We start from the raw sequence: 13,246 nt of genomic DNA on the forward strand, positions 1-13,246 counted from the left end.
CAAAAGTAAATATATTAACTTCCTCTCTCTAGTCTACAGAGGGGATGTCAAAAGTAAATATATCAACTTCCTCTCTCTAGTCTACAGAGGGGATGTCAAAAGTAAATATATTAACTTCCTCTCCCTAGTCTATTAACAATGGTATGGTTAGTTTTTGAAATATCAATGTATTTTCTGTAACAGTTATAGATAGACACACCGTTGGGAGACATAATCATTACCATTTATGCAGTTGAAAGGTTCATTTGGACGTTTAACACAATGTGTTACAGGCTATATGGATATTCGCATTGCCAATGTGACGGGGGATGACTTTATGTCTCTACTGACGTTCGTTCCTGACGTTAACATGTTCACACAGAATCACCAGCAAAACTTTACTGCCATTTCTGTGAGTATCATATAATACTTCGTCACTTCCATGAGTATACACTCATCAGATAACAAATGACCGAACTATAAAGAATCATTACGAAGTGCCTACCTGTAAAGTCATCATGTGGTATCAAGCGAATGCATCAAAGTAAATTATATTGTTTATAGCAATAGGAAAACAATGTTCGTTCTTCAACTTGTTATTTAATTTGTATTAAGAGCTTTAAAACAAATGGAGTTTAATCTAGCCAGCAACATGCGAACTTCATTTCAGAAAATATCACGCAATTATAAAAAAAAATAATTGGAGCATGACTGAGTTGTAATATAATGAAATACGGCGGGGCATGCTTGTCTATCAACTTTGAGCCTAATTCGTTTTGTGACAAAAAATGTTTCTTACTCTATCACATGTTGGTTCTCAAAGATTATCCCTCAGATTCCGTGTCGTCACTGTATCATCATAGCAAGGTACCAGTCACACAAACCCGGAGAGTCGACATTCTATCAGTGCGCTGACGTCAGAGTCATTACAAACTTCAGCAGTGGCGCGACACCCGAAGTTCTGCATACTGATCCGAGCTTCAGAACGGCTAACGCAGTTTATGAACTTCACAAATCCTCACCAATGCGAACAGAATTAACAGACACAGTCCGTCTTCAGGGACTCGTCTACAATGAATTTGAACCGGATCGCATTCACTTTGTAAATATTTCATTGAACACCGGTTTTATTCAAGAACTGAATACATTTGACATTGGTTTGGATTATTCTGCGAGACGATCTCTCCAGCCAACAAGTGGTAGAGATCCAACGATCCTACCCTTTAAAATGAACTTTTTAATTGATGGGATTGTGGCTGTAAATCGCGAATCAAACACCGTTTTAACAGTTTATCATAATGGTGGTTCAATGGATGACGTTGCCAGTAACGTAATGGCGATATACACAGATAACGGAGAGTTGAAATTAACCAAACCAATTCAGGACTTTGACGGCGTCCCAATAAGTGCATTGGTATTCGTGAAGCCCCAAACTTACGCCTCCTTCAGCATACAAGAGGATCATGACAATCAGGGTTTGTCTATCAATTCAACTCAAGTTCAGTAAGGAGATGCTCGAAAGGATGCTAATGATGTGAATTATGCAAAGTTCAATTGTTCGATAAGATCATTGTAAATATTATAAGAAAATTATGATATTTATGTCTTTTCATTTCATAAAAGCAAAGTACATCTGTTGTTAATATTGCACCACAGGTACTAGCCTCGTCTGTCAATACACCTATGATATAAGCAAGGTTACTATATATTTAACTCCGTCCCCCTAGTAAAATGACCTAGTTCCAGAAAACATGCGATTTTGTCATAACCGTTTATAGTCTGACGCCGGGAGCAGTCGAGATCAACAGGAAAATAATATTTCTTTAATTTGATGTATGAGTTGCCATATATCATCCAGTATGATTTTCGGTAGACTTCATGAAACATCGAAAAATAGTCGAATTTCAGTTGGTCGGACACTGTGCTGTCCACGGGATGACACGCTAAATTCCTAGTGGGTAGCGCAAAACACCCCCATATCCGCTATTCAATGTCGGCACAGTATTTCTATGATTGGAAACAAACTTACTTGTATGATTGTTCATGGCCCAACATTATCATGTCGGACACCCGAATCCAGTTTTCAAGTTGGTCAGGCTGACGATCGGAAATCTGAACAGACCTGCAATTTTCTTTAACTTTTGTGATCTCTGCCCTGATTGACTTCTAAATCTAACGGACCGATCAGAGCCGAGGTCACAAAAAATAGATGAAATGGCAGGCTCTTTTAAGATTTCCGATCGTCAGCCTGACCAGCTTGTAAACTGGACTCGGGCGGAGTTAGCAACCTTACCTATATTATAGGTGTATTAAGGGACGAAGCCAGTACATGTGATTGCACTGATCAATTCCTTATGTTTTTAGGCAACTTTTACTTTATCCTTGGGCAAATCACCATCGCTCCGACAGGCGACCTAGTCTACTCACGAATATACAAGAGCAACACCACAGAGGACAAGTACATGAATTACAAGTGGTCAACCTATGATGTCACCACTGGTATTATGTATGTTTTGATGGACCGAGATGGCTCAGCTACTCCGGATACCCGAATATACACATACAGCGTCACAAACAAGTACATAATTAGAACTCAATTTATGTAACATGGTATTCACGGCATTTATAGCAAATCATAAGTGATTTACGTTATCATTTTACATTTCAAGGGGTCGTGATCACTCCTTGACTAATAGTAGTACTAGAAATACATTTTTGTGCTGATTTGTTTGGAGTTTACGCTGTGATTTACGCGATGTGCTTCGGGTAATGTACATTGGAATTTACTGATGCAGCTTTCCAAATTTGGTGTTTGTAAAACTATATATCTCATGACAGTTTATTTTAGAATTTACGGACTTTATCCTATATAAATGATTAAGATCGAAGAAATATGTAAAGATTCAAATATTGGTGTCGGTTCATAAAACCTATGTAATTATGGTATTTTTACCCAATCACTATACGTTTAGTATGCTGGTAATGACATGGTGTTCAATACTAAACTATAACGATGAAATGTTACTTTCTGTCGCACTTTCTCTTTGAATTCGTTCTTGGCGATTACTAATTACTAGATGATTACCCGATGAACATTTCAGACAATAGTCCTGTATCTTCCTGATTTCTGTATTCAAATGCGAAATTCAAAAATCTTTATTATTAAATTCTAAGGATTTCCCGGGGCAATTTTTCTTTTTGTTTTGTGAACGTCCTCACAACAGCTAAGGTGACATGAACACGGTATCTTGGGAAGACTCGGCAGATAGCCTAGAACAATTATACCTGTCCTTTAAAATTCTGTTGAATATTCATTGATTCATCGTGAAAAACGAGTCCACAAGACAACTAGAATACAATGTCTTTTAATATTAAATCCAACAGATATTTAATGACAGTGGTTGAAGTACGAAAATGCGGATACGATATTGCATCCATGCATGTCTTTCACCCTCACGCCTCCAGTAAAGGTCGTACGTATATTGCACATAGTAACGTTATAATGTCATCAAAATAATCGCAATACCAGAGATTCTGTTCGCTGTAATATATATTGAACGCCTTTATCTCTATATGTTATTGAAAATAAAGTTATTTTTATTTATAAAAATACACCAATCGGTGCCAAACATTTATCTCTAATTCGAGGTAACTCGAATGAGTTTTCACACTTCACAATAATATTCTTTTGATATATTTTGTAATTTTTGCGAATACTTTGCAATGTTTGTTATATAGAATCTTGCCTACATTTGCTCACGGAAAAGGACACATATCAATGTGTTTGAACTCTCTTCATTCAATACAATTATTGTGACAATGAAAGAATGCCCTGAAATCCAATTGTTCAGCAAATAACTTGTCTAGATATCAATGTTTTGCCAGCCCAATTGATGGTTTCCTGAAATTATACGAATGCGCTAAGTAACTCACAGGGCAATATAAAAGATTGAATTCGGTGCAAAATGGACCCCCATTTTGTGTCAAAGTTCAATGTTATTCCAGTTTTCTTCTAAAGCTAATATGATTCCCGACCCCTTTTTCCAGCCTACCTTAACAGCTTGTTAAGTCCACTGTGTTGTTTTCTGGCCTGGCTTTACAGCTTGTATAGTCCACTTCCTGTTTCTTAGCCTATCTTTACAGCTTGTGTAGTCCATGTTACTGTTGCTTAGTCTGTCTTAACAGCTTGTATAGTACATCACCTGTTTCTTAGCTTACCTATATAGTTTATATAGTCCACGTCCTGTTTCCCAACCTACATTTACAGCTTGTATAGTCCATGTTACTGTTTCCTAGCCTACCATTACAGCTTGTATAGTCTATGTCACTGTTTTCTAGCCTACCTTTATAGCTTGAATAGTCCATGTAACTGTTTCCTAGCCTACATTTACAGCTTGTATAGTCTATGTTACTGTTTTCTAGCCTACCTTTATAGCTTGTATAGTCAACTTCCTGTTCCCAAGCCAACCTTTACAGCTTGTATTGTCCATGCTACTTTTTCCTATCCTACATTTACAGCTTGTATAGTCTATGTTACTGTTTTCTAGCCTACCTTTATAGCTTGTATACTCAACTTCCTGTTCCCCAGCCAACCTTTACAGCTTGTATTGTCCATGCTACTTTTTCCTAGCCTACCTTTACAGCTTGTATAGTCCACGTTACTGTTTCCTAGCCTACTACCTTTACAGCTTGTATAGTCCATGTTATTGTTTCCTAGCCTTCCTTTAGAGCTTGTATAGTCCATGTTACTGTTTCCTAGCCTACATTTACAGCTTGTATACTCCACGTTACTGTTTCCTCATCTACCCTTTCATCTGTTTCCTAGCTTACCTTTATAGCTTGTATAGTCCAGTTCCTGTTCACCTGCCTGCCTTACATGTTACTGTTTCCTAACCTTCCTTTATAGCTTGTATAGTCCACTTCCTGTTAACCAGCCTGCCATACATGCTACTGTTTCCCAGCCTACCTTTATAGCTTGTATAGTCCACTTCCTGTTTTACAGCATACCTTTACAGCTTTTATAGTCCATGTTACTGTTTCCTAGCCTACCTTTATAGCTTGTATAGTCCACTTCCTGTTTTACAGCCTACCTTTACAGCTTGTATAGTCCACGTTACTGTTTACTATCATACTTTGACAGCTAGTATAGTCCACTTAATGTTTCTTAGCCTACCTTTACAGCTTGCGAAGTTCATATTGCTGTTTTCGAGCCTACCTTTTAAGCTTGTATAGTCCACGTTACTGTTTCCTAGCCTACCTTTACAGCTAGTATATTCCACTTCCTGTTTCGTAGCATGTCTTTATAGCTTGTATAGTCCATTTTCTGTTTCTTAGCCTGCCTTTACAGCTTGTATAGTCCACTTTGCTGTTACCTGGCCTACCTTAAAGCTTGTATAGTCCATATTGCTGTTTTCCAGCCTACCATTTAAGCTGGTATAGTCCACGTTACTGTTTCCTAGCCTATCTTTAAAGCTTGTAAAGTCCATATGGCTGTTTCTATTCTACCTTTTCATCTTTTCTTAAATTAACAGTTTACATAGTCCTCTTTGGTGTTCCTAGCCTATCTTTACTTTTACATCTTTCTAGCGACGAAGTCCACTTTGCTGTTTCCCCTTGCCTTTGTTAATCAGCCTTCCTTTATAGCCTATATATAGCCCATTTAACTGGTTTCCAGCCTACATTTACTCTAATCCAGTTCTACTTCCCAGTTTACCTTTACAGCTAGACACATTTCACTTTGCTGTTTCAAAGCCTTTTTATAAGACTTGGAACTCGGTTAACGTTGCTATTTTCCGGTCAACTTTACCTCCTTTCACACAGGCTACATTGTTGTTTCCCAGGGTACATAGACCATAAACGTTTTGATCAGTACCCTCTGTTGTTTTTTCAGTCTACCTTTACAGCATTGCTCCTGAAGGACCCCTCTGGAACAGAAGACCGCCGTGGAGCCTTATTAAAATGGACCCTCTGACTGGTGACGTCAAACCTGTTGCCCACGTTGCTGAAGCTGGTGCGCAACTTTATTAAGACCTAAGCAACACATGTGCATTTATTGTGATGGAATATATAACAAAGTTAAGGATTTGTCGGGAAAATAACTATCAAAGGCAGTTCCGACCTCAGATTATTATTTTGCAAGATTTTCGAATCACTTTTTGAACAAACATTTTTCACTTGATGCATATGTATTCATCACAGAACAAGCTTCGCATTTTCAATTATGTTTGATGTGTTAGTGAGTCCCTATTCTGTTTGTTTAATCTTGATATATTTGAGAAACTTGATTTTTAATAAATAAAATGTGTCGTTACATCGCAGCATGGTGGAATAATATATATATGTTCCCTTGCTTATGGCACCAAATAAATAAAATGACAAAACTTAGATGATGCGTAGATGATGTTCATAATTCTCTTTCCTGTCTAAGATGTTACATAAATATGAAGCAGTATGTCTTTAAGGTGTACCACAAGAATGACTGAAATGTACAATGTATCAACATTTCCTAAGTTCCGTTGTTATGCTTACTTTTCCAGGATTATTCGACAGATATAATGGGGGAGCTGTAACCGGCGGATTGGACCAGACCTCTGGAATGCTATTTCATATACTCCGGGTTTCGGATACAGTGGCTGATATAATAGTCAGTGTAGATATATATCAGAGAATGGTACGGTTCTCACGACTAACCAATCTTAGACACGTACATAATAGGTTTCTGTCCAAAACATGATAAGCTGGTGTGCAAGCGCACGGTAAGTGCTATTGTTTCAAGGCTTTATACTCATTGCATGGAATGTCCATACGGTTGGTGAATCTGATATTACATAATAGATGGAATTTGGTAATAAGTTCGAAAAAAAGAGATAATAGAAACGATATAGGATGAATAAATAAATAAATAAAATCGTTCATTGTTAAAATATTATCAATGATTTGGCTGGTGAGATTTACTGGTGAGAATACTGTGTTGATTGATCAATAACACTGTGACGTTTCCATCAACATAATGTAGGAAATAGCTGATTATGTAACAAAGACGTATTATTTTATTTATCATGCTTAGGTTCAATGAATCAGTATATAAAAAACTGAACGAAGGAAAATGTCGCCGAATTTTTCAGTTTTGCGATGAAAATTAAGTATCATATCGATATAAAATGTATACAATCGAATTGATTATGTGTAATTATACGTATTACAACAGTGTCTACATTAACTTCGTCATTTAAATAACAAATAGAACATTGTGTGTTCTGCTTAACTTGAAAATCCGAAAAATATTAAGAAAAATATTAGGAAACATTAATTAAAAGCAGTATTTTATGTATGTATTTTCAATCTCCTATATTTTCGTCTAATATCCTCAAAGAAACAGGAAAAGCTACTCTGCAATAAATAAAGGACACTACAACAACATCTCAAAATACGAATTACATTTAGGTTTTTTTTTTTTTCATTTATCATATAGCAGATACAGTCTATCTCTATTCAGTTTCTCATTTTTTTTAAAAACTATTCCCAACTAATTTGTCCAACCCTTTTTGACATTTAACTATTTACTGGTAAAACATAGTCATAACACAATTAACACTGCACGCTGATATTGTAGACTTAAAACAAACATTTTTATATTATTTGGATAAAAAAGAAGTATAGTAGATTACAGCTGTGAAATTAGATAAAAATCAATGCTTTCACCTTCCAACAAACTAAGTAAATAGAGGGATAGACTGTTGTTCGATTAGTGATACTATTACAATTACACATTACACTGTTTGAAATGTAATCATAGCTCTTTTTAGATGTGAATTTTAATATCCGCTTAAAGTGATATAATGTATCAGAGGTCAGGGAAACCACCAACTAAATCAAAGCACTTCGCTGAAGTTGACCCTAGAATTAGTATCTGGGTCACAGAGTGTTACTCAGATTAGATACTTGACTTGATATAGATTTCTTTGTGTCTACATAACATGTACGAACAAATACTATTAATCATAGGATAACATACATGTCTTAATCAACTCAGTTTTATTATCTGGAACAGTATCTAAAAGTTAGAACAATTGACCTTGTAGCCTTGGGTATTCTTAATTATCTTTTTACAGACCGAAAGTCATGGGCTATATTAATCATTATTATCAATCAGTATGACTTTACATTTTCACACATTATAGCAGGTAAAAGTCACACCAGATATCCGTATACGAGTAATCAATGGTCACAGGTTGAACTCAAAAAGTGTACTCAAATTCTGAATATGTCTATCTCACATTATACAAAAAAATATGTACAATTTATATTTTTATTAGTCAAATATAATCTTACAAAATGTAAGATATAACGACAGTCTTATATGCATGCTTTCATCCTTCACAGGACTCTTCGTAATCATAACATACTCTTAACTCTTTCCATAGACGAATTGAAAAGCGCAAAACATCAACTGTTCGGCTTTCACTAACAAGTATATATTTCCGTGCAAGCGTTAGAGTCTGGTCTGTCAGTAGTTCTGTGTGTAATATATTTGCAAATAAATTCATACACTATATTACAATTGGGTTGATTTGTACCATTTACGATATGTTCGTAAAGGATATCTTTTATTAAAAAAAAAGAGATAAAGAAAACATCTTTTAAGCAAAATTGAGATATAGACAAGATATCGTATGCCTTTTATCAGATAACCTGTGTCATATATTTATTATACCAAATATCTCAATGTTTAAATTGGGCATTTAAATTAATTTAAAATAGATATCATATAAAATAAATTTTTATATGAATAATCAATGCATCGAAAGACAAGACCATTGCACATGATATAGTCAATACACGAGGTCGAAATCGACAATCTAATCGACACTGAACAATCAACACCTGGAACCAAGGAAACACAATCAGAAAAAGGCATATTAGTCTATCAAAGATAAATATGCCTATTTACATTGTACTGTTCCATATTTCATATATGCATGAAATATGCTATACTGTATTTTAATTTTGTTTTGAATTATTTTTGGCATGTATTTATTTGTTCTGCTCTTCAAACTTGACGTGAAATTAAACAGTTTACAAACATGACAATCACCAACGTATGATATCAACTACAGTCAAAATATAAATTTCTGTTATGAGAATGCACAGCAGATGTGATGAGGCACGCATATGTATACCTTTTAAATGTTCCCAGTGAACCCTGATGGTTATTCCGTTTGCTTGTTTTTTACTACAATATGAAGCAATGGAAAGAGAGGAAATGTTATCTAATTATATATGTAGATATAAATTAATTTCATAATCAATCAAAAAGTCAAAGGAAAGTAGGAATTGGATAAAAAACAAAAACAAACAAAAACAAAAAAAACCGGTGATAATCTTTTGATCTGCCAAAATACAATTTACCATTTGCTTTGGTTCCATATTGATATTCAGGTCATTTATGAAAAATGCATTTACATAGGAGCTAATTTAACCATTCTGTCCCCTTTTAAATATATCAATGAGGAGATATATATGGAAAGCTGCACACTCGTAACGGTAAACCTGTTTTAAAACACACTTGTATGCGATCTTATCATAGGTACTTCTTAGAAGACTAATTTGTTGTCTAGAGGTCAAACCTTGACCGGGGATGAATGCTATATCTGTGCTACGTGAAAACATTATTTATAACTTACATCGGATGAAATGTTTTGTTTGGTGTAAATTTAAAAGGGGAAACATGCGCTATATACTAGACAGCAAGTTATAATCGAGAGGGAGAGGTTTGAATTGGTGTGCCACACAAACATGACATTCCGCTCTCAAACATATATCATCTAAATATAAACACGAAATGTGATACAAAATGTATACTGTTGATCAAATTATATTTATATTGAATTGATAAGATGCAGTTGCAACAGTCATTCCTATACTGTGTATACAGGTATCACACAACACAGTTAGGTATAAAACGTATATATTGACTATCACAGCCAGGAAGTAAACATTAATTGACTACCAGAATACTAGCGAACAAACTGTAGTAGGTGATTTAAAACAGTTGATATCGTACTTCCACGCGAAGTGTTTTATGATAATGCCAAAAAAAATGTACATTGTTAAAGCAAATTGAATTCTCAGTTGATATGAGCTTGTCAAACGGGCACCCAAAAATAAGAATTTGCGATTGGAAGGAGCTGAAAGATCCAATGTAGAGAAAGTTGTCAAGAAAGTGAAGAGTGAATTTGAACGTTTGTAAACGGAGCCCAATGCCTCTTGTGAGAGTTAACTTGAAATTAAATAATTGAAATAAATGTTGAAATTAAATTGTGATTTCGATATATAAAATTTGATACAAACATTAGAAAGGAAGAAACTGAAAAGCAATATTCTGAACAATACTGTGAAGAAAGATGAAATAGGCCACACAACAGCTTCAGTGTCTATTCAAAATTGTGGCCTTTGCTTTTAGGAGAGTAAACATGCTACTACTGAGTTGTAAATGAGCTTGATCAAAGTAGTTCCGAAATCAAAATCCTTTACCTTTGCCACTATTTCTGTCTTAAACAATGTGGTTTTTGATGCCTTAGAAGTAGTATGGATTGTCTATATTTCTTACCATTTACTAGAATTGAAAACAGGAGGATGAGTTTGTTGCATAAAAAGCAAAAGAGTGTGCATAGATATATAATATTAGAATATGCCGATTATATTGCGATAATGATGGAGGATGAAGCAAACGTCAGCATATGTTAGACTTGCACTGCGCTTTATTGAATCTTTCAATTTCAATTGGCTTTAACATTTGTTGTACATAAATTGGATTGTGATTGTTAAACATGTGTATATGAAATAAGACTTGTTATCAGAGATGCCTCTCTGTGTGGAATGGAAGTCTACTTTTATTGGTCATATGCGGTCAAGTCTCAATACTTGGAACCACATACAGTAGAACCATAACAGTCCAGATTTAGAGAAAATCCTTTAAATCATACGGGAGAAAGATCAGGAGGACCCGAGGGTAAAGCAGGAAGAACAACACTGCGTGATAATCTTTACTCACATCTAGGAGATAATCTTGAAACCGAAGTTGCTTTGGTCCGTTCAGAACTGCTGAAATAACCAACCGGACGGATAGAGTGGACGACGTGGATCTCCGAGTGTCTGCGAATTTGACAAGCTTGTGTAGTGTAAACGGGATGACTAACTGGAAGGGGTCCTTCGAAATCACTTCAACACCATTCACATGGCAGACAGTCCTAGAACAGCGACATCAGCAAGCAATCGGTGTGGGTGCAGATAAGGACAGAGAAGCCTAGGCCTCCACACAACGACATCAGTAGAGAGAAGGGTGACAACGTATGAACCACCAATGTGTTCGTCGATTCCGTTAAAACACAGATCATAGTGATATCCGTGACATGACGACAACGGCCTTGACCGAAGGAAATGTTATCTCGTCCTCAATAATGAAGAAGAACATAGACAATAAACATTCAAAGCATCAAATATAAAAAGTGTCAATGTATTCCAGTAACCCGGACACTAGTATAAGCCTGATACCTGACTGTATTACTCTATGATTATGTGCCGTGATAATTTTACAGTTTACCGCAATGATTGAATCGTTACAATACCAACGTACGTATGTAGCTTTTTTAGAGCATTGTTGTAGCATCTATACATTGAAACTCTCTCTGTTGAACTGCTCGAAATCTTCGACCCACGATGTACTACAGACCAGCCAGCTTAAGATTAAAATACCTTCCAAAATAGAATTCAATGGATGACAGGCGATTTCAACTTGCTTGATATTGACTTAAAATCACTGTTCAGTAAAATATTTCAATATCCGCGTAGGATGAACGAATAACATGTCTGTCAGACCACATCCCTGCAGGTTCAGGTAAAGAACATGTATGCTGTATCCCACTGCGCTTTGTCGGAAGAGGAACTTAATATGCTGCCCTCAGCAGAATCGGGAGTTTTCGTCTGTGCTTTCTGCTTAGTGGATATTGGAGAAACCATAATTAATATGCTGCCCCTATTGCAAAACTTGGGATATATATGTATATCACTTCATTCCTCTCTTCTTTACTGTTTCTTTTCGGCAGTGTTTTTCGGGACACCCGTCTTCCTGACCTTATTGCGAGAACGTTAAACCCCAAACAAACAATCTGTCCGAACACATAATTGTCGTTCCGCGCAGTGCAAAGTAGTTCCGGTGTTATGTCAATAATGAACCGTGTAAATGCAATGAAAATAATAATGACAAGAATATTTCAAATTCATTTAAATAACAGTAAATACATAATTTTATAAAGTGAATAATAGAGGTAGCTGTAGAGGCGTAGGAATATGTTCCAACGGTTTATACAAACTGCAAAACCATTTTGTTTTATTTCATGTGTGTCATACCATTTTTATGACATTGACGTATGACAAATTAAAATGGGTCAGGTATGTTATAAAATTTGATATGACGCTTGCCAAAAGGCTCGTGTCATATCAAGTGATTGAACTCGTTTAATAAATTCAATATGTCATGGACGCTCATGTAAGATCCCCTATTTATGTACAGGTCTTTCGCATTGGGTGAAATGAACAGAGATGTACATCGAGTTTTTGATATGTGTGGTATTATGTATCTGATGCCGTAGACAAAGGTTGGAAACATGCAACTAAGTGTGCAAGAGCGGGTCCGGATCTGGCGATCCGGTCGTCGGTCTATGTAGTTGTCTTTATTGTAATCTGCTTTCTTCCGTTTGGTTACGGTAAAGTACAAGCTGTATCGAAGTTCTATTTTACTGCAGCGGAGAATGTATGTACACCTGTATACTGTGCCATTATAAGATGTCAAAGGGTGAAAATGAAGAACATGTGAACCCGATATCGTGTTACTAAGCTTGGTTATCCTTGTGTTGACATGATTATAAACGATGTCTTGCTAAAAATTTTGTCTTACGACTTACAAGTTAATATTGCTAAACAGTTTTCAGTCTAGCAGATAGGCTAGCAGCAAAACAACACTTTAAGAATGAAATGGCTTATTATATTTTACTAAATGTTATAGGAAAGAGTTGATCGCATATATAGCCAAGGGCTTATCGCAAAATCTAACTCAAAATTCTATGCACGGGTTTATCGTATAAAATTCATATTCGGTGTAAGGAAACCTAAAATTCTAAGCAGGATATATCGCATATAACTCAACGTCCAACGTATCGCACATAATCCATCATTGTATAAGGAAGGGCGAATCGTATAACACGTTAAG

At 35.7% G+C, this 13,246-nt stretch overlaps 1 protein-coding gene across 1 annotated transcript in view; it reads left to right on the forward strand.

Moving 5' to 3' along the window:
• The window catches only part of LOC110456456, a 9,589-nt gene extending 2,379 nt beyond the window's left edge, over positions 1 to 7,210 (forward strand). The window contains exons 3-8 of the mRNA XM_021507231.1: positions 273 to 391; positions 803 to 1,454; positions 2,344 to 2,557; positions 3,364 to 3,452; positions 5,870 to 5,989; positions 6,516 to 7,210. Of these exons, the coding sequence (XP_021362906.1) occupies positions 273 to 391; positions 803 to 1,454; positions 2,344 to 2,557; positions 3,364 to 3,452; positions 5,870 to 5,989; positions 6,516 to 6,712 (1,391 nt within the window). The 3' untranslated portion in view covers positions 6,713 to 7,210. The remainder of the gene's footprint in view (positions 1 to 272; positions 392 to 802; positions 1,455 to 2,343; positions 2,558 to 3,363; positions 3,453 to 5,869; positions 5,990 to 6,515) is intronic.
• The last annotated feature ends 6,036 nt before the right edge of the window (positions 7,211 to 13,246 follow it).

The sequence above is a fragment of the Mizuhopecten yessoensis genome, unplaced genomic scaffold, assembly GCF_002113885.1.
Source record: "Mizuhopecten yessoensis strain PY_sf001 unplaced genomic scaffold, ASM211388v2 scaffold8745, whole genome shotgun sequence".
NCBI lineage: Eukaryota > Metazoa > Mollusca > Bivalvia > Pectinida > Pectinidae > Mizuhopecten > Mizuhopecten yessoensis.